Raw genomic sequence first — 22125 nt, 5'->3', positions numbered from 1 at the left:
CTGCAAAATAAAAGTCGGTGGTACGGCGGCGCCATTCTGCCATTTCCCTGCTATATGAGATGAACGTACGGCGAAGTGCCGGTTTAGCACAAGTCAGCCACCAATCAAGCTTCGTCGCATACCTTCCAACCCTTCGCTCGCACATCGTCCATGTCTCAAGGATCCGTTGACGGCATTCAGGATCATGTAGATGTTGAATGTTTAGTTTCCACGGGGCCTTACTGTTCCACACCTCTCTACGGGGAAAAAGCACCGTACAGATGTAAGCGCTGTGATCGGAAAATGCCAATGGCCAGCGTTCCGCGTCCTGGACATCATTTGCATGAGCCCGTGAGATATAAATGCGATCTAATCTGCTCGCCGAATGACTTGTCACATAGGTGTATCCCGGTGCAGCTCCATGTCGTAATTCCCACGTGTCACTAAGTACAAGGTCGTTGACAACGAGTCGCAACTCCTGGCTGATGTTTGCTTGCGGCCATTGGTCTTTCTGGCTGAGAACACAGTTGAAATCTCCACCAATTATTACACATTCAGAACGTCCATGGAATAGTGGAGCAATGTCTTCTGCATAAAATCGCGCCCTTTCCCGCCGCCGATTGTTTCCCGACGGTGCATAAAGATTGATGATGCGTGTTCCAAACGTCGTGAAAGCCATTCCCCTGGCCGACGGAAGATAACACACGTTTTCCACTGGGAAGCCATCTCGCACGTAAACTGCCACCCCACTCCCATTGTGATCTCCATGTGACGAATAGGATTGGTAGCCTGCGATGTATGGGAGTGCAGCTATGTGGACTTCCTGTAGCAAAGCAATATCCACATCAGATGCCCAAACCGTTTCCTTCAATAGGTGTATTTTGGCCGGTGAACGCACGTCATTGATATTTAATGTCGCAATACGGTTCGCATGGCGTTGAATCCCACTCTGTCGAGGCGCAAAAACATCTCCCTGCACCGGCGCCGGGGGTTGAGTTAGAAGACGTTCTCTCGCCCGTATCCCGTCACCTGCAGCAATTATTAGGCCGTCTTCGTGAGTGCCGGTGCCTCTGTATGACGTCCGGCGCCTCCTCAATATCCTCATACCACATCTTTTCAGGCTGTGATATATTCGTGTCCATAGCCACAGCATCTGCGTCTGGAGAGCCAACTGGCTGTGATTTCTCTTCAGCATCACCACGTACCGGTACCGTCAATGTGACAGACCGCTGTGGGTCGGATCGAACAGTTCCCAGTGCCTCATCCTGTTTCGTAGAGGCTGTTGTGTCGTCTTGGTCCACAGGCACATCGTCGTCGGGGCAAGGGGAGTCATCCCGAGGAGATGTCGTGCGACGCCGCCGTTTCCTCTTTTTCGGGGAACGCTGTTTGCGTGATCTTCCGTCCGTGTCCTCAGATTGCAGGGAATCACGGCTGCCCGAAAGAAAAGCATCCGTAGGAACTGGAAGTGTTTCGAGTCCCATCGTTGAACTTGGCGGGAGTTCGGTCGAAACTAATGATGTCGTCTCAGAGTGCGTTTCAGACGGAACAGCATCCGTAGTGGCTGGAACTGCTTCTTGTACTATCGGTGTGCTTGGTGGGAGTTCGGTCTCGTCTGATGTTGTCACCGTAGATTGTATGCTCGACGGAGCAGCATGCTCTGTCATCCCGACGTCTGCGACAAGGTTTCGGAGAGTGCCATCTTGATCTTCCACCGGGGCTGTGTCCTTTCGGTCATCAGCGGACGCAGTGAGGGCTTTGGCATAGGTGATCGGTAGTACTGTCATCGCCGGCGACGGCTCCCGCACATCTGAAGGCAGTTGCGTAATCCGCCGTTGCATACAGTTCGACCTGAGGTGTCCCTCCTGGCCACTTCCAGAACATGTACGTGGTTGACCATCGTAAATCACCACCGCCCGACAACCACCAATTGTCAGATAGGACGGTACATGCTTCTGAAGATCAATAGTGATCTGCCGCACTCCGTTAAGAACGGGGTATGTGGCGAATTGTGTCCAGCGTTCTGCTGTGTGACCATGTACTGTGCCATATGGCTTAAAAGCCTCGATAACTTCGTCAGCCGGGAGCTCAAATGGCAGCTCAAAAACACGTATTGTCCGTATACCCAGATCAGCATGTTCTACAGTTACCGTGCCGACATTCCCGTCACTATGGCAAAATCGGAGACCTGCTTTTGTCGCCTGTAGAATTCTCTCACACGCCGTGTCATTTACCATCTTAACATACACCGTGGGACTAACGATGGATAGGTGAATTCCGATAATATCGTTTGGCGGTATCTTGACGTCCTCTCGAATGAATCGTTCCACTGCTAAAGCCTTTGGTCGTTCGTAGTCTTTGCAGAAATTGAATCGTAATGTAGTTTTCCTCTACTTGTTTGCCATGATCGTTGTTACTAGACCGCGTGCAGACTAAGTCCACAAGTAAACAAACACTCGCACACGCCGCACAGGCGAAAGTATCGGACCTCCGCTTCGCACGGCTGCTAGCGCCGAACTGTCGATTTGAAGCCGCTTCGGCGACTTGCGCGTCGATGGGGATGGAATGATGATGATTACGACAACACAACCCCAGTCCCCGAGCGGAGAAAAAATCTCCGACCCAGCCAGGAATTGAACCCGGGCCATTAGGATTGACAGTCTGTCGCGCTGACCACTTTTTTTTTTTTTTTTTGTTTATTTCTGTATTTTCAAGAAGGATCACTCTGTTAAAAGGAACATATAGACCATTTCATCGTATAGTATGTGCATTACATAGTGAGTGGTGAGAGAAGCGTGAGGTTCATCATCAGCTGTCAAATGTGCACACCGACTGCACCCGGCACATTCCAACTGCGTGGGGGGTCAAGGAAGACTGCCTGAAGATAATTGGCAAAGGTTTTCCGATAGTGGGACCATCTATGAACCTCACTGTGGGCTTGCTGCAAGAAATACCAAAAGTCAAGTCGCGACGTGGCAGTATCCCCATAGAGGTACGCGATCGTCCAACCTTTGATCCAGATGATCGACTGTGATTTAGTCGCCGGAAAGTAGTCACTCTCCGGATGTAAGAAGGAAGCAGGTGTAATATGTTGCGGGGTCACACGGAGGTAGCAAGCCACCATCTGTCTTCCTAAGAGCCAGACGTCCTCCACCGCGATACAAGTTAAGCGGTGATGGTCGTCATCCACTTGGTGACATTTCGGGCATAGTGGAGTGTCCACTAATCCAATTGCATGGAGCCGTTGGTGGGTGTTGAACTTGCCACAGGCGACAGAGAACCACAGTGCCCGAACGAAGGTAGGAAAGAATTTTTGGTGCACATGTCTCCAAATCTTCGGCCAATGCAACCTGGGGTGTTTCAGTTCAATTACATTACAACTTATCCGTCGTAGCAGCCAAACATAAAAATCCTTCGCGCATGGCGGTCTCGTGCGCGGAAGCTCGTCTCTGATATAACTAAGTTCCACAATAAATGTTGAGACATGCGCAAAATGTGGCGTAATGTTGCCCACCGCCACCGGAGGTGTGAGGGACGCTGGAACCAGGAGATCCAGTAGGCGGGATGTAAGGGAATCACGCCCGCTACGCCATTGCTTATACATCGTGGCTAGAAGGAGTGCCGTCGCACGGCAGTGAACATTCGTAAGTCCGAGTCCCCCCTTGTCCGTAGGGAGAGTGAGCGTTTCGTATCGCACCTTGAGGGGCGATCCAATCATCACGAAATAGCCTAGTGCTGATTGAAGTCGACGTCCGAGCGTGAGTGGTAGGGGCAGGATCTGCGAAATATGCACCATTCGAGAAACCACATAAGTGTTCAGGTACTCGACTCGCTGCAAAGGATCAAGGCGCCGTAGGAGATGTTGTCGGACCATGGTACGTGTTGTCTGTAACATACGTCGGTAGTTAACTGCTGCAGTATGTTTTACAGATGAGGTAAAGTCTATGCCGAGATAGCGGAATCGTTGCACATAAGGAAACGGACTGATTTCTTCCGGCGTAAGGCCCCTTCCCACCGGCATTGCCGCCGATTTGTTCATGTTCACTGCACTACCCGCCGTCACACTGTGGTCCAACAACAGTTCAAGGACCGTCTTCACCTCTTCCTCAGAACGAACGAGCAGCAGGAGGTCGTCCGCATAGGCACGACATTTGAAGGTGTAGCCCCGTAGTTCCACCCCAGAAAGAGAATTGGTGAGCCTCCCAATTAATGGTTCCAACGCTATCGCGAACAGCAGCATCGAAAGAGGGCAGCCCTGCTATACGCCCATTAACCTGTACCAAGGATTGTGCGCCCCCATAAATCCTTCTAATGAGACCAGTAAAACGGTCTGGAAAACCCATTTGTTCCAGTACAGCATACAGATAGTTGTGGCGCACCTTATCAAAAGCACTGTCAAAATCAACCGCCACCATCGCCGCTTTAAGCCGGCACTCCTCCGCCAGCGCTATCACATCACGGCAATCGCCAGTAGCTGTTTGCACATTCACCGATCCACCCGGTGTCGTCTGTTCCGGAGAGAGAACGCTACGAATTAACATACGACATCGGGACGCTAGCAACCGTGCAAAGATCTTATAGTCGGCATTAAGCAGGGTGATGGGGCGATAATGTGTGACCGTAATTCCTGGCTTCGGTTTATGTACTGGCACCAGGAGGCCTTCCATAAAAGCCGGTGGAATAGGCGCATCGGAATTTAACATCTCGTTGTACATTTCCGTCCATCGCGGTGCCATTTCGTTGCGAAATTCGCGATAGAATTCAGCAGGAAGCCCATCAATGCCTGGGGACCGATTCAACGCACCTTGTGCGATCGCATCATGTACTTCCTCACAGCTAATGGCGTCCTGTAAGGTTCCCGCGGCTTCCACCGTCAGTGTACGGGAGACGGACGTGGCTATACGGTCGAGGTCATCGAAAGAGGCTGCTTCTTCCCGATAGATGTGTTGGTAATGGTCGACGAATGCAGAGACAATGTCCGCCTGACGCGTCACTCTTCGGTCTTCGCGGGTGATTAACTCCCGTACCAAAACGCGTCGTCGGTGCTTTCGTTCATTCACGACGTGGTGCATGGAAGGAATCTCGTGCCTTACCGTATCGTGACATCTGGCGCGCACCATGGTTCCCTGAAGATGTTTCCGAGCTAAAGCCACTAGTTTAGCTTTTATCCTTTTGCGTTCGATCCAGATGTCCTGTCCCGGCGGGCCATCATCCAGGTCGCGCAGTGCTGCAAAATAAAAGTCGGTGGTACGGCGGCGCCATTCTGCCACTTCCCTGCTATATGAGATGAACGTACGGCGAAGTGCCGGTTTAGCACAAGTCAGCCACCAATCAAGCTTCGTCGCATACCTTCCAACCCTTCGCTCGCACATCGTCCATGTCTCAAGGATCCGTTGACGGCATTCAGGATCATGTAGATGTTGAATGTTTAGTTTCCACGGGGCCTTACTGTTCCACACCTCTCTACGGGGAAGAAGCACCGTACAGATGTAAGCGCTGTGATCGGAAAATGCCAATGGCCAGCGTTCCGCGTCCTGGACATCATTTGCATGAGCCCGTGAGATATAAATGCGATCTAATCTGCTCGCCGAATGACTTGTCACATAGGTGTATCCCGGTGCAGCTCCATGCCGTAATTCCCACGTGTCACTAAGTACAAGGTCGTTGACAACGATTCGCTACTCCTGGCTGATGTTTGCTTGCGGCCATTGGTCTTTCTGGCTGAGAACACAGTTGAAATCTCCACCAATTATTACACATTCAGAACGTCCATAGAATAGTGGAGCAATGTCTTCTGCATAAAATCGCGCCCTTTCCCGCCGCCGATTGTTTCCCGACGGTGCATAAAGATTGATGATGCGTGTCCCAAACGTCGTGAAAGCCATTCCCCTGGCCGACGGAAGATAACACACGTTTTCCACTGGGAAGCCATCTCGCACGTAAACTGCCACCCCACTCCCATTGTGATCTCCATGTGACGAATAGGACTGGTAGCCTGCGATGTATGGGAGTGCAGCTATGTGGACTTCCTGCAGCAAAGCAATATCCACATCAGATGCCCAAACCGTTTCCTTCAATAGGTGTATTTTGGCCGGTGAACGCACATCATTGATATTTAATGTCGCAATACGGTTCGCATGGCGTTGAATCCCACTCTGTTGAGGCGCAAAAACATCTCCCTGCACCGGCGCCGGGGGTTGAGTTAGAAGACGTTCTCTCGCCCCTCTCCCTTCACCTTCAGCAATTATTAGTCCGTCTTCGTGAGTGCCGGCTGCCTCTGTATGACGTCCGGCGCCTCCTCAATATCCTCATACCACATCTTTTCAGGCTGTGATATATTCGTGTCCATAGCCACAGCATCTGCGTCTGGAGAGCCAACTGGCTGTGATTTCTCTTCAGCATCACCACGTACCGGTACCGTCAATGTGACAGACCGCTGTGGGTCGGATCGAACAGTTCCCAGTGCCTCATCCTGTTTCGTAGAGGCTGTTGTGTCGTCTTGGTCCACAGGCACATCGTCGTCGGGGCAAGGGGAGTCATCCCGAGGAGATGTCGTGCGACGCCGCCGTTTCCTCCTTTTCGGGGAACGCTGTTTGCGTGATCTTCCGTCCGTGTCCTCAGATTGCAGGGAATCACGGCTGCCCGAAAGAAAAGCATCCGTAGGAACTGGAAGTGTTTCGAGTCCCATCGTTGAACTTGGCGGGAGTTCGGTCGAAACTAATGACGTCGTCTCAGAGTGCGTTTCAGACGGAACAGCATCCGTAGTGGCTGGAACTGCTTCTTGTACTATCGGTGTGCTTGGTGGGAGTTCGGTCTCATCTGATGTTGTCGCCGTAGATTGTATGCTCGACGGAGCAGCATGCTCTGTCATCCCGACGTCTGCGACAAGGTTTCGGAGAGTGCCATCTTGATCTTCCACCGGGGCTGTGTCCTTTCGGTCATCAGCGGACGCAGTGAGGGCTTTGGCATAGGTGATCGGTAGTACTGTCATCGCCGGCGACGGCTCCCGCACATCTGAAGGCAGTTGCGTAATCCGCCGTTGCATACAGTTCGACCTGAGGTGTCCCTCCTGGCCACATCCAGAACATGTACGTGGTTGACCATCGTAAATCACCACCGCCCAACAACCACCAATTGTCAGATAGGACGGTACATGCTTCTGAAGATCAATAGTGATCTGCCGCACTCCGTTAAGAACGGGGTATGTGGCGAATTGTGTCCAGCGTTCTGCTGTGTGACCATGTACTGTGCCATATGGCTTAAAAGCCTCGATAACTTCGTCAGCCGGGAGCTCAAATGGCAGCTCAAAAACACGTATTGTCCGTATACCCAGACCAGCATGTTCTACAGTTACCGTGCCGACATTCCCGTCACTATGGCAAAATCGGAGACCTGCTTTTGTCGCCTGTAGAATTCTCTCACACGCCGCGTCATTTACCATCTTAACATACACCGTGGGACTAACGATGGATAGGTGAATTCCGATAATATCGTTTGGCGGTATCTTGACGTCCTCTCGAATGAATCGTTCCACTGCTAAAGCCTTTGGTCGTTCGTAGTCTTTGCAGAAATTGAATCGTAATGTAGTTTTCCTGTACTTGTTCGCCATGATCGTTGTTACTAGCCCGCGTGCAGACTAAGTCCACAAGTAAACAAACACTCGCACACGCCGCACAGGCGGAAGTATCGGACCTCCGCTTCGCACGGCTGCTAGCGCCGAACTACCACTCAGCTACCGGGGGCAGGCTGCGTCTACATAGAATGGACTGGATCCTCTGGGCCAGCTGAACCAATCGATGACTTGAATTGATTATGTTCGGCTATATGGAGGCCATTTGCAGCTATTCATGGACTTCATGTCACGTTACCGGGACACAAATTTTTTGCGATTGGTTTGTAGTACGTTCTGGACAGTTCGAGGGAATAATCTGGACACCCAGATAGTCCGACATGAAACCCATCGAAACGTAATCGAGAGGTCGGTTCGCGTACAACACTCTGCAATGGGAACACTTTCACAATTATGGACGGCTATAGAAGCAGTTTGGCTCAGTATTTCTGCAAGGGACTTCCAACAACTTGTTGAGTTCCGAGCTGCCGAGCTACGCCTAGCAAAAGGTACGACACGATATTAGGAGATATGCCATTACTGTTGTCACCTGAGCCGGCCGGAGTGACAGAGCGGTTCTAGGCGCTACAGTCTGGAATCGCGCGACCGCTACGGTCGCAGGTTCGAATCCTGCCTCGGGCATGGATGTGTGTCATGTCCTTAGGTTAGTTAGGTTTGAGTAGTTCTAAGTTCTAGGGGACTGATGACCTCAGAAGTTAAGTCCCAAAGTGCTCAGAGCCATTTTTTGTTGTCACCTGAGTATAAGCCCTACTGTGAAATGAATAATATAGAGACTGTCTTGTTTCCGCTCTGCAGCCAGATGGAAGGTGTGCCGTTCTGCGGCTTCTACCGCTTCCGGGAGCCGATGCTGCTGGTGAGGGATGCCGACCTGGTGAGGACGATGCTCGTCAGGGACTTCCCGTCCTTCCACGACAACAACGTGCAGACCAACGAAGACGTCGACCCCATATTCGCCAGGAACCCGTTCGTGCTTAAGGGCGAGAAGTGAGTACCTCTAGTTCAATAATGTAGTGAATTACATGCTGGGACACCCCTTCCTATTGTGGACGTCAACTTACCGTACTTTCAGGTAATTAGAGTCGAGAAGCAGACCAGATTTTTAGAGCCCAGGGTGAACACGAAATCCATGTAAACAATTTCTGAAGCTGTTGGGAGATATTTTCTGAGAATGGTTGGTTGATTTGTGGGAGGAGACCAAACAGCGAGGTAATCGGTCCCATCGGATTAGGGCAGGATGGGGAACTTTGTCGGCTGCGCCGTTTCAAAGGAACCAACCCGACATTTGCCTGAAGCGATTCAGAGAAATCATATAAAACCTAAATGAAGATGGCCGGACAGGGGTTTGAACCCTCGTCCTGCCGTATACGAGTCCAGTGTGCTACCCACTGCGCCACCTCGCTCGGTTTCTGAGAATGTTGGTATAAGAGAGCCGTACTCTGCAATGACTCGTTACCGAGTAACTGCGTATAGTTTCATTTATTACCTCTATGCACCTTTGCATCTGTACTGCTTTGAAAATATCCGAACAACAGTGTGAATGTCGACGGTACGCGCTGCGTGCTGTGTGTCTGCTAAGGAGCGAACTTGGTCTGTTCACTCACGTTATTCCCTGTTAATAAAAGTAATTTCCTCTTCACTCTTCACCCTAAAGCTTGCATTCGGTGTTACTCGTTTCTGTCTCGGGTTTGTTTTTCTGAGAGCGTCAGTTATACGTCAACAGCGTTACCCACCAGTGCGGATAGACTAGCTGATGAAGTGTTGGCCGATATGCACTTCGTGTATGAGTTCGCTGGATACAATGGAAGAGCGGCATAGCGGTACTGTGCTATGTTCGTGCAGAGGCGTATTTTTCTCTCTGCAACTTGTAACACCCCTGCACTCACTGAATAACGAAGACTGAATTTAGAAAGTATCTAACTGTAACTCCAGTTTACTCAAAAATGGCGAGTTTGTTGCAATCTACACAATGCTTTAATTGTGAATAAAACCTTTAGTTGTACTTGTCTTTATGGACCGATGCTCACGATGATTGTCGACCGGAGTCATTCCGCAATCTACAGAAAGTTCTGAATTTTCTTATTTTGGACTCATCATGCGGAACTAGTAATTTTTCAAATAAATGTATCATTCACTTTTTTAATTATTTCATTGATCCTTATTTCTTTTGTCCTGTAACATTTAAAGCAGATCTTTCTACTATGTTTGCTCAGTCCCCACTTCACACACTTCTACTGTCCGCTATGCTAGCCCGTGAACAATAATTATATTACGATCACATCTCCCGCCGAAACATCGGACACTAAGTAAAACCAAATATATATAGAGGGCTACAAGAAGTGGGTCATCGTTTCCAGAGGTCTGTATTATCCAAAGTATTACAAATGCATACACGGTCCAGTCACGTTAATTTGACCACCGCATATGTTCGACGTCAACCTGCAATAACTACTCGCAGGCGGCAGGTGGCTGCAATCCAGTGGATGCTATATAAAGCGTTTCGGGGGACGTGGAAAACACGGTAGTTGTAATCGCAATGCGATAACGGAGCAATTTACCTGAACTGCAATAGGGCATGATCATTGGCTTTCCGAAACGCCTATATTTGTAAACTTTTCGCTTTCCAACCGTGATTGCAGTATTCTTTGCGTGGCAAAATGGCGCTATCCAACACCGGCGCCAAGACAACTCCAGTGCAGCACGGGTCATAGATGACAGTTGAACGACGGCTACGGAGATGTGTACGGGCGAGTTGCCGTGCAACATTTGAGCATCTGACCGCCCAGATGACCCAATGGCCTACCAACAGTGTCTCAGCGAACGTTGCTGCGTATGTTCCTCCGAAGCAGGCGCATGGCCCCACTGAGTGGCGACGGATGGCCTCTTCAGATGCTCCACTGGACAGATAGCCGCAGGTGCGTACAGCTTGAATCGTCTGTATGCAAACACCCTGCAACAACGTTACGGTGTGGGGGATGTTTTCGTAGCATTCCCTGGGTGATTACGGTCGCAGGTTCGAATCCTGCCTCGGGCATGGATGTGTGTGTTGTCCTTAGGTTAGTTAGGTTTAAGTAGTTCTAAGTTCTAGGGGACTTATGACCTCAGCAGTTGAGTCCCATAGTGCTCAGAGCCATTTGAACCCTGGGTGATCTCATCATTCTGGAGGGAACAATCGATCAACGTAGGTAAGCGCCAATCTTTGGCGACCATGTCCACCCCCCCATGCAGTTTGTTTTCCCTCAGCATAGTGGCATCTACCACCAGGACAGTGCGTCGTGTCTCAAAGCTCGCCCTGCACGTGCGTTGTTCGTAGAGCACCAGGATGAGTTTACCATACTCACCTGGTCACCAAACTCCCCGGATTTAAACCCAATCGAGAATCTACGGACCATCTCGATCTGGCTGAAGCATCATGCATCCTCACCCGAGAAACTTGCAACAGGCGGCCACGCCACTGAAGTCGGTATGGATCTACATCCCAGTCGGTACTTCCAGACTTCATTCACCCTCTTCCTGCACATCTCGCAGCGCTCCGCGATACAAAAGGTAATTATTCATGCTTTTTACAGTTGGCGACATTAACGTGACTGCACAGTATCCCCACTGCTTCCCCCGCTACAAGACAACGGAGGTTACTCACCAGGTAGTCCTCGAATAATGAGTAATTAATAATATCATGCGAAGATTTGCCTTTTATTTATACAACATCATTAGCATTAGTAGTGCAGAAATATGGACACCGATACCAATGATGGCATCACGTGGCAAGATAAGGCAGACGGCTCCACAAATGATAGATTTTCATCGGGAATATTTTCAAATAGTTCACTTGTCCTCTTAAGAAAACATACACTAACTATTAAAATAATCCGATATCATCAGTTTCAAATGGCGGGAGGAGAGTCCTTATTTTCCTTTCACATTCAATCTCGCCAGCTCTGAGCCCCTCCTACACGCAGATGTTCAAGCAGGAGATCATGTCTTACCGTTTCAGCAACTGCAGTTATCTCCAGTTTTTCACGCTCCTTTGCGAAACGATCACTTGTGATGCAATTAGCCGAAATTCTTTCAGTTTGTGACTGTTGCATATTGTATTTGCGGTCAATGACCGAAAGTGAAGAATATGACAAACCCTGGAGGTGCCCGTTGTACTAAATGAAGTCCCTATGGCCCTCTATGATCACAAGTACAGAATATGTATTAATAGGTCCATTTGTGACTATTTTGTAATTAACTTTAAAGTATAGGAAGAGTAAATAAACTGGTACACGAACCAAAGAAATTACCTTAAATAAGATAGCATATTGTCACTATACAGAAGCTCTTCCGACGTACAAGGTCTTCTAAGCGGCAGTACCTGCCTTTCCCTCCAACAGCGCACCTCTGCGCATGCAGTAGTTTCACCCCTCCCTTTCACCTCCCTTCTGTCACCATCTCATGCGTGGTGCTCGCAGGATTAGTTTCCGAACAACCAAGAGATCACCATGGGTTCGATATCCACAACATGCCCAATCAAAATGATACGAAACCCAACCTTGAACTCATGTGAGTGTCGAAAACTTCAAAACTCCTGATCGCATTTCAGAGAGTGAAAATTCAAAGAACAAAAGAGAGAGATCGGAAGGGCATGTACAACCTGTACAGTCTACAGCGCACAGCCCCAAAGGTTGAAGGACATGAGGGGTAGCTGGTAATTGAGAAGAGATGGAGACAGTTGTTGCTTATCTTACTGTTCAAAATGGTTCAAATGGCTCTGAGCACTATGGGACTTAACATCTGTGGTCATCAGTCCCCTAGAACTTAGAACTACTTAAACATAACTAACCTAAGGACATCAGACACATCCATGCCCGAGGCAGGATTCGAACCTGCGACCGTAGAACCACTAGACCAACGCGGCCGGCTATCTTACTGTTATTCAGTCTGTATACTGAGAAGTCAGTAAAGAAATTGGGGATGATTTCAGAAAGGAATAAAACTTGTTTAGATTATTCAGTGGAAGAAAGGTAAAAAATTTTACAACTACACTAATTTTTTCTCAAATTAAATTTCTAGATAAACTTTCAATTTATTATGCCTCCCATAAGACGAATATTGCTCCCTTGCACGGAGTTTAAGATACAAGTTCTGTTTAGAAGCACTGCATCATGTGGTAACAAATAGTATCGAAAACTTCTGTATGTACAGTCTTAGCATTAAATGGTTCTTTCCCAGCTCTTCAGCCATCATGGTACTGCAATATTAATGGCTAGCAATGTACAGCTTTCCAGTGTTCCTTTATACAACTGGAGTCAGAAGCAATACCCAGTTTAAACTCTACAAACTGAAGAGCTGGGAAAGAACCATTTAATGCTAAGACTGTACATACAGAAGTTTTCGATACTATTTCTTACCACATGATGCAGTGCTTCTAAACAGAACTTGTATCTTAAACTCCGTGCAAGAGAGCAATATTTGTCTTATGGGAGGCATAATAATACGACTCACTGTGCTTTTGTTCACTGCCAGGTCTCCGTAGACACTCTGCAAACGCCTGTGAATGTCTGCGATGCTCTGGATTCCCGCGATATTTCACATTTTTTTCAACCGAAATTGGCTGAGAAAAAAAGTGAGTTGCATTATTTACTTAATGGCAACGGCCTTGCCGCAGTGGATACACCGGTTCCCGTGAGATCACCGAAGTTAAGCGCTGTCGGGCGTGGCCGGCACTTGGGTGGACCATCCAGCCGCCATGCGCTGTTGCCATTTTTCGGGGTGCACTCAGCCTCGTGGTGCCAATTGAGGAGCAACTCGACCAAATAGTAGCGGCTCCGGTCAAAGAAAACCATCATAACGACCGGGAGAGCGGTGTGCTGACCACACGCCCCTCCTATCCGCATCCTCAACTGAGGATGACACGGCGGTCGCATGGTCCCGATGGGCCACTTGTGGCCTGAAGACGGAGTGCTGTATTATTTACTTAATGGTCCTCCTAAATTATTATACTACTGGCCATTAAAATTGCTACACCACGAAGATGACGTGCTACAGAACCGAAATTTAACCGAAGGAAGAAGATGCTGTGATATGCAAATGATTGGCTTTTCAGAGCATTCACACAAAGTTGGCGCCGGTGCCGACACCTACAACGTGCTGACATGAGGAAAGTTTCCATCCGATTTCTCATACACAAATCGCAGTTGACCGGCGTTGCCTGGTGAAACGTTGTTGTGATGCCTCGTGTAAGGAGGAGAAATGCGTACCATCACGTTTACGACTTTGATAAAGGTCGGATTGTAGCCTATCGCGATTGCCGGTTATCGTATAGCGACATTGCTGGTCGCGTTGGTCGAGATCCAATTACTGTTAGCAGAATATGGAATCGGTCGGTTCAGGAGGGTAATACGGAACGCCGTGCTGGATCCCAACGGCCTCGCACACTAGCAGTCGAGATGACACGCATCGTATCCGCATGGCTGTAACAGATCGTGCAGCCACGTCTCGATCCCTGAGTCAACAGATGGGGACGTTTTCAAGGCTGCACGAACAGTTCGACGACGTTTGCAGCAGCATGGACTATCAGCTCGGAGACCATGGCTGCGGTTACCCTTGACTCTGCATCACAGACAGGAGCGCCTGCGATGGTGTACTCAACGACGAACGTGGGTGCACGAATGGCAAAACATCATTTTTTCCGATGAAGCCAGGTTCTGTTTACAGTATCACGATGGTCGCATCCGTGTTTGGCGACATCGCGGTGAACGCACATTGGAAGCGTGTATTCGTCATCGCCATACTGGCGTTTCACCCAGCGTGATAGTATGGGGTGCCATTGCTTACACGTCTCGGTCACCTCTTGTCGCATTGACAGCATTTTGAACAGTGGACGTTACATTTCAGATGTGTTACGACCCGTGGCTTTACCCTTCATTCGATCCCTGTGAAACCCTACATTTCAGCAGGATAATGCGCGACCGCATGTTGCAGGTCCTGTACGGGCCTTTTTGTATACAGAAAATGTTCGACTGCTGCCCTGGCCAGCACATTCTCCAGATCTCTCACCACTGGTCAATGGTGGCCCAGCAACTGGCTCGTCACAATACGCCAGTCACTACTCTTGTTGAACTGTGGTATCGTGTTGAAGCTACATGGGCAGCTGTACCTGTACACGCCATCCAAGCTCTGTTTGACTCAATGCCCAGGCGTATAAATGCCGTTATTACCGCCAGATGTGGTTGTTCGGGGTACTGATTTCTCAGGATCTATGCACCTAAATTGCGTAAAAATGTAATCACATGTCAGTTCTAGTATGATATATATGTCCAATGAATACCTGATTATCATCTGCATTTCTTCTTGGTATAGCAATTTTAATGGCCAATAGTGTATGATTTCATGTATAGTACAATGGCGAACGAGAGATACCAGATTGAAAGTAATTATGCCCCGGTGTGCAGGTACTGAAGACAATTTTTGTTGGTCGTCATTACAATTAATTTAAAAGTTAAGGATTTTCACCAAGACGTCGGTTTCCGTTGTAAGAGAGTGCTTTGTGCTAATCGTAAATGGTCCTTCGCTCTTGAATGTACCAGGCTTTCCTCATATCAGGTCGTTGTAGGTGTCGCCACCGGCGCCAACCTTGTATGAATGGTCTGAAAAGCTAATCATTTGCGTATTACAGTATCTTCTTCCTGTCGGTTAAATTTCCCGTCTGTAGCATGTCATCTTCATGGTGTAGCGATTTTAATGGCCAGTAGTGTATGAACTCATGAATCATAGTAAAACTTAATTCGCATTGTAAGGCTTATGTTAAAATAGGTATCGATTATTCGTGATACGATGCAGTATGTCACAGGACGTGAAGTCTGGGGAGAATGGTGCAGGTAAGTTCAGGCGTAGTATTTTGCTGACGTGAAATGGCAACATCCACTTGGAAACAACGTCCTCACCTGCTATTGGCTAAGCAAGGCTCTACTACATATAGGAGCACAAAAATTCCTTAGCTGTGATTGGCTAAAACGTTCGAGTCAGAAGCTCCTTTGTGTCATTAGGAACTCTTGCTTTCGTTGCTGTTATCGCCAGCCTCTTAGTGAGTGTCACAGTAGGAAGTCGTATCGGTGTTGGCTGTCATCAGTTGCTGTAAAATAATTTTAAATGTTTACTACGGTGAATATCGTGATTATGTACAAAGTAAACAGTTGCAATGGTGACGGAAACAGGTGTTGTTACGGAATATCGCGTTATTGGATTAATGTACCAGCAACTGATATGTATGACTGTAATCAAAGAGAGCAGTTATAAATTTTGTTTAAACACAGATCTTTGGCAAGACTTACAGACGGTAATAAAACGTGGCATACCCTAAAAAACATGATGCGCTCTTTACTGCAGAGTTGCTCCTCACTGTCCTGCAATTTTAATTCAACACCGCCACAACAACTCACCACGACATTGTGCTATCGTCTGCTGCGAGAGAGACATCTTTAGAAGATATCATGGAAAGAGTCCTCTAGAAGACTTGGGCGAGCTGCGATGGATTTTTACATTTCCAACCACAGTCTTCGCATGTACTGCTTATCCGTTTCAACGAGACACTGGGGCACGTACTTGTTAACACAAGGGGAACTTTGTAACACAGTAGTATCATAATCAGTCTCAAAGGCTTTTTAATCATTAATTAAACTAATTATCATCTGCCTTCATTAGACAGTATCTCTCTCGTTTGCCCACAGTTACGGGCTTCATTTCTTCATACGTGTCCGGTGTGGTTTTCCTTAATTGACTAAGCGTCATCTCCTGGTCCAGTAATAACTATCTCGTACTCAGGCACTTTTGTCACCTATTTTCTTGTCTCTTTACCATGTTCAGTCTTGTGAGCTTCATCATTGTACGTGTTTATCAAAATATGTATATTTAACTGAGTCTGTAGTCGAACCTTGTTTAAGTGGAGAAGTGCTACTTCTTCCATTCTTAATGTATCATCATGCCTTGTCTACTCCACTGTGTGCGTGAAGACAAGGTCATAGTACGCCTGTAGCAAAAGGTGAATACGATGCTCTGGGTGTAGTCAGGGCAGGAAGCTGAGAAGAGAGCGGTTTTACCGTTTCGTAATTTCTCTTTGGTTGGAGAGTGAGCGATAGATCTATAAGTAACTTCAGGTGTACAGCAGGAAAGGAACCCTTGTTGTTTATGTTTGCAAATCAATAACTTTGTCAGCGATACAAATAATAACCTCAGAAATTTTGCTGATTATCCGATTTCCTGTAACTAAATATAGTCTGAAAAAGGCTGTACAAATATTCAATCAGATCTTCCAAAAATTTCAAAATGGTGGCAATATTATCGACTCGCTTTAAATGTTCAGAACTAAAAAAAAAAAGAAAGTGATATCCTGCGACAACAATACCAGTGAGTCATGACTGGAGTCAGTTAACTCATACAAATATCTGGGTATACATATTTACAGGAATAAGAAATAGAATAATCACATAGGGTACATGGAGCAAGTGGTATACTTCGATTTGGTGGTAGGATGCTGGAAAAATGGAATCAGTGTATAAATGAAATTTCGTACCCATCTCTGAAAATTGATCAACTGCCTGCAACCTATACTAAATGGAGCTGTTAGGGAACATTTAACGTATCCAAAATAGGGCAGCACGTATTGTCGCAGGTTTGTTTCAGCCAAGTGGGAACATTTTTTATACAGGATGAAACACCTAAAACTTGCACCGCAAATATTCTGGAAATGGAAAGTGCTAGTGATGCGTGGTTTTCACAGAATGAATTGCTAGTCAGCGTCTCGTATTTTTAACTAATAAACAGATTGTGATAATACTTAAAAATGGTGTTTTTTGTGGAAACATACTCTTTTTACATGGAACAATGTCTATTGACGTTAACAAACTAAAAGTAGGGTAAATTAGACTGTTTTTGGTGTTTGTTGAAGGATTGTAGTGCGAGTCGTTTACGAGATATCGTATTTTGAAAAGCTTCCACACTGATATTCTTTGTGCTATACAACCTATGTAGTTGTTAGATACGATATTTTCATGTTTGCTTACAATGTGCTTGTGTCTTTCTTGAGTCTATTGCGAGTTACCAGTCAGTTACTGTATGCCGGTTGCAGTTTATCCCCTCCTTGCTACTTGCAGCTATTGTCCACAATCTTTTTTGAAGAGCTGAGAGGAGCAAGATTACAATAAACTTCCTAGTTTACTTAGCTTTTTATGCAGAGTTGGCTCCAGATCTTCTCGTCTAGGCTTCTGATTCTTGAAACTGAAAATGTCACGTTTTAGATCCTCACTGTTTGATTGATCTAAATACATTTGAAGATTGTTGTTACAGAATTTATGTTGTTACGTTAATATATTCTGTCACATTTTAGTATATCATATAGTCTTTTGATTCTTCACATTAACAAAGTCGAAATTACGTTTTTCGCACAAAATACAAAGTTACGTCCAATCGCATCAGAGGTATGCTTACGACTGCTTCACTCAGCGGAAATAACAATATTCCAAATGGTTTACAATTTTTCTTGACAAATGAACTTCTATTAGTTTCTGTAAAATTATTACTTTCGATTATTATTTCATAAATGAATCCAAAAATAAATACAGTAAACAGTGCAGGATTGCGTAATTAAGCCCTCCGGTGTGGCCGAGCGGTTCTAGGCGCTACAGTCTGGAACCGCGCGACCGCTGCGGTCGCAGGTTCGAATCCTGCCTCGGGCATGGATGTGTGTGATGTCCTTAGGTTAGTTAGGTTTAAGTAGTTCTAAGGTCTACGGGACTGATGACCTCAGAAGTTAAGTCCCATAGTGCTCAGAACCATTTGAACCATTTGATTTGAACAACTGACAACAGAAGAGGGGGAAATTACTGTTTCTGCCGCTGTTGCAGTTAATTCGCAATTTAGATCTTGAGCAATCGCACTAGGAAGTGGCATGAGTGAGGAAGGTGTTCTACGCATTCTTCATCGACATAGGTTCCATCCCTATTACGTCTCTGTTTAACAACTGCTGCATGGAAACGATTATGAGAATCATCTTAACTTCTGTACATGACCATTAAGGCAGGATACTCCAGATTCATCGTATACACTACTGGCCATTAAAATGCTACACCAAGAAGAAATGCAGATGATAAACGGGTATTCATTGGACAAATATATCATACTATAACTGACATGTGATTATTTTTTCACGCAGTTTTGGTGCTTAGATCCTGATAAATATCCAGAACAACCACCACTGGCCGTAATAACGGCATTTATACGCCTGGGCATTGAGTCAAACAGAGCTTGGATGACGTATACAGGTACAGCTACCCATGCAGCTTCAAGACGATACCGCAGTTTATCAAGAGTAGTGACTGGCGTATTGTGACGAGCTAGTTGCTAGGCCACCATTGACAAGACGTTTTCAATTGGTGAGAGATCTGGAGAATGTGCTGGCCAGGCAGCAGTCGAACATTTTCTGTGTCCAGGAAGGCCCGTACAGGACCTGAAACATGCGGTCGTGCATTATCCTGCTGAAATGTAGGGTTCCGCAGGGGTAGAATGAAGGGTAGAGCCACGGGTCGTAACACATCTGAAATGTAACGTCCACTGTTCAAAATGCCATCAATGCGAACAAGAGGTGACCGAGACGTGTAACCAATGAAACCCCATACCATCACGCTGGGTAATACGCCAGTATGGCGATGACGAATACACGCTTCCGATGTGCGTTCACCGCGATGTCGCCAAACACGGATGTGACCATCATGATGCTGTAAACAGAACCTGGATTCATCCGAAAAAATGACGTTTCACCATTCGTGCACCCAGGTTCGTCGTTGAGCACACCATCGCAGGCGCTCCTGTGATGCAGAGTCTTCGAGCTGATACTCCATGCTGCTGCAAACGTCGTCGAACTGTTCGTGCAGATGGTTGTTGTCTTGAAAACGTCCCCATCTGTTGACTCAGGGATCGAGACTTGGCTGCACGATCCGTTACAGCCATGCGGATAAGATGCCTGTCATCTCGACTGCTAGTGATACGAGGCCGTTGGGATCCAACACGGTGTTCCGTATTACCCTCCTGAACCCACCGATTCCATATTCTGCTAACAGTCAATGGATCTCGACCAACGCGAGCAGCAATGTCGCGATACGATAAACCGCAATTGCGATAGGCTACAATCCGACTTTTATCAAAGTCGGAAACGTGATGGTACGGATATCTCCTCCTTACACGAGGCATCACAACAACGTTTCACCAGGCAACGCCGGTCAACTGCTGTTTGTGTATGAGAAATCGGTTGGAAACTTTCCTTCATGTCAGCACGATGTAGGTGTCGCCACCAGCGCCAACCTTGTGTGATTGCTCTGAAAAGCTAATCATTCGCATATCACAGCATCTTCTTCCTGTCGGTTAAATTTCGCGTCTGTGGCACGTCATCTTCATGGTGCTGCAAGTTTAATGGCCAGAAGTGTATCTTGTTTAGCTGTGAAGCCACATTTACCAATCATGGCCAGGTAAACCGCCAAAACATATACTACTAGTCGGCTGACAATCCCCGTTGGCTCCGTCAGGTGGAACGTCAGCGTCCGTGGAATATAAACGTGTGGTGTGGGGTAGGGAACTACCAAGTCATAGGGCCGTGTTTCATAGACAGAACACTCAACGCGCACAAGTATCACAGGCTCCTAACAGACAATCTTCCACGTATGCTGGAAGGCGTTCCTCTGCAGACTAGGAGGAACCTTTGGTACCAACAAGAATTGTTTCCCTATCGTTCGATTAGATGCAGAGGACCTGCACCTTGGCCGGCCTGTTCCCCGGATCTGACGCATGTAGACTTCCTTCAATGCTGTCTACAAGGACATACCAATTACACCCGACGATAAGCAACGACGTATCACTGCAGCCTTCTCGGACATCTCCGCTGGACTGTAAGCGTTTACTGCCGCTGCCGATGGTCATTTTGAACACAACTTGGGAAGGGCAGTTGTCTTGTTACTGGTCAGAATTCAAGTAACCCAGTGTATGCACTTATGTTGTTCTTTAGTGAGTGGTACCACAGGTTTTGTACATGTGTCTGTATGGGAACTTTCCAAAGTACAATATCTCGAAAATGACTCACGCTAGACTCCTGCAATAAACATTACTGACATTCTGATTACCCTACTTTTAGTTTGTTAGCGTCAGTAGGCATTGTTCTACTTAAAAATTGTGTTTCCACAAAAATACCCTTTCTAAGTATTATCACATTGTTTATTTGTTAAAAGTACGAGTCCCTGACTACCATTCTGTGAAAACCGCACATCAATAGCACTTTGCATGTCCGCAATATTTGCGGTACACGTTTCGGGTAATTCACACTGCACATTAATATCTTAATGTTCAGTCTACTTTAACTAACATTCTGTCAATGCTAGCGAGCCGTTATCCAACTCGATAGCTAAGCATTGATGGTAATTGATAATATACTCAATTTATGTAATTTACCTAAGAAACTACCTATCGACCGAACTCTCGCGACTCTTTACTGTACATACAATGCATATATAGCAAGTAATCAAACATACTTCATTTTCAGTCCTACAGACAATATTAAGTCTATAAGCAGAACGACCGTCAGAAGTTCGTTTCGGAATATACAAGAAAATTTTAAGTGGAATTTCCGATGTAAACAAGCACATATGTCGATCGCAGAGCGAATTCTTCGGTGCGTCAGTGAAGCAGTGTAGCTAAAAGTGTGTAAGCTATACATATAAATATGGAAAAAATGAAATAAATGTTGCAGAATAAAAGTAAACGCATCCAACTATTAATTAAGCGCATTTAAAAATTGGGAAACGTAATGCGCTACTGGCCATTGAAATTGCTACACCAAGAAGAAATGCAGATGATAAACAGGTATTCATTGGACATATATATCATACTAGAACTGACATGTGATTATATTTTCACGCAGTTTGGGTGCATAGATCCTGAGAAATCAGTACCCAGAACAACCACCTCTGGCTTTAATAACGGCTTTGATACGTCTGGGCATTGAGTCAAACAGAGCATGGATGGCGTGTACTGATACAGCTGCCCATGCAGCTTCAACACGATACCACAGTTCATCAAGAGTAGTGACTGGCGTATTGTGACGAGCCAGTTGCTCGGCCACCATTGACCAAACGTTTTCAATTGGTGAGAGATCTGGAGACTGTGCTGGCCAGGCAGCAGTCGAACATTTTCTGTGTCCAGAAAGGCCCGTACAGGACCTGAAACATGCGGTCGTGCATTATCCTGCTGAAATGTAGGGTTCCGCAGGGGTAGAATGAAGGGTAGAGCCACGGGTCGTAACACATCTGAAATGTAACGTCCACAGTACAAAGTGCCGTCAATGCGAACAAGAGGTGACCGAGACGTGTAACCAATGGCACCCCGTACCATCACGCCGGGTGATACGCCAGTATGGCGACGACGAATACACGCTTCCAATGTGCGTTCACCGCGATGTCGCCAAACACGGATGCGACCATCATAATACTAAACAGAACCTG

At 46.9% G+C, this 22125-nt stretch overlaps 1 protein-coding gene across 2 annotated transcripts in view; it reads left to right on the top strand.

Moving 5' to 3' along the window:
* The window catches only part of LOC126199355 (cytochrome P450 6j1-like), a 92755-nt gene that overhangs the window by 15356 nt on the left and 55274 nt on the right, over positions 1-22125 (top strand). For both annotated transcript variants that reach the window (XM_049936218.1, XM_049936217.1), the window contains exon 3: positions 8402-8590. In XM_049936218.1, the coding sequence (XP_049792175.1) occupies positions 8402-8590 (189 nt within the window). The remainder of the gene's footprint in view (positions 1-8401; positions 8591-22125) is intronic.

Source organism: Schistocerca nitens, chromosome 8 (genome assembly GCF_023898315.1).
Source record: "Schistocerca nitens isolate TAMUIC-IGC-003100 chromosome 8, iqSchNite1.1, whole genome shotgun sequence".
Classification (NCBI taxonomy): Eukaryota; Metazoa; Arthropoda; class Insecta; order Orthoptera; family Acrididae; genus Schistocerca; species Schistocerca nitens.
Note: the sequence above shows the minus strand (reverse complement) of the source record. Positions and strands in the feature narration are given on the sequence as shown.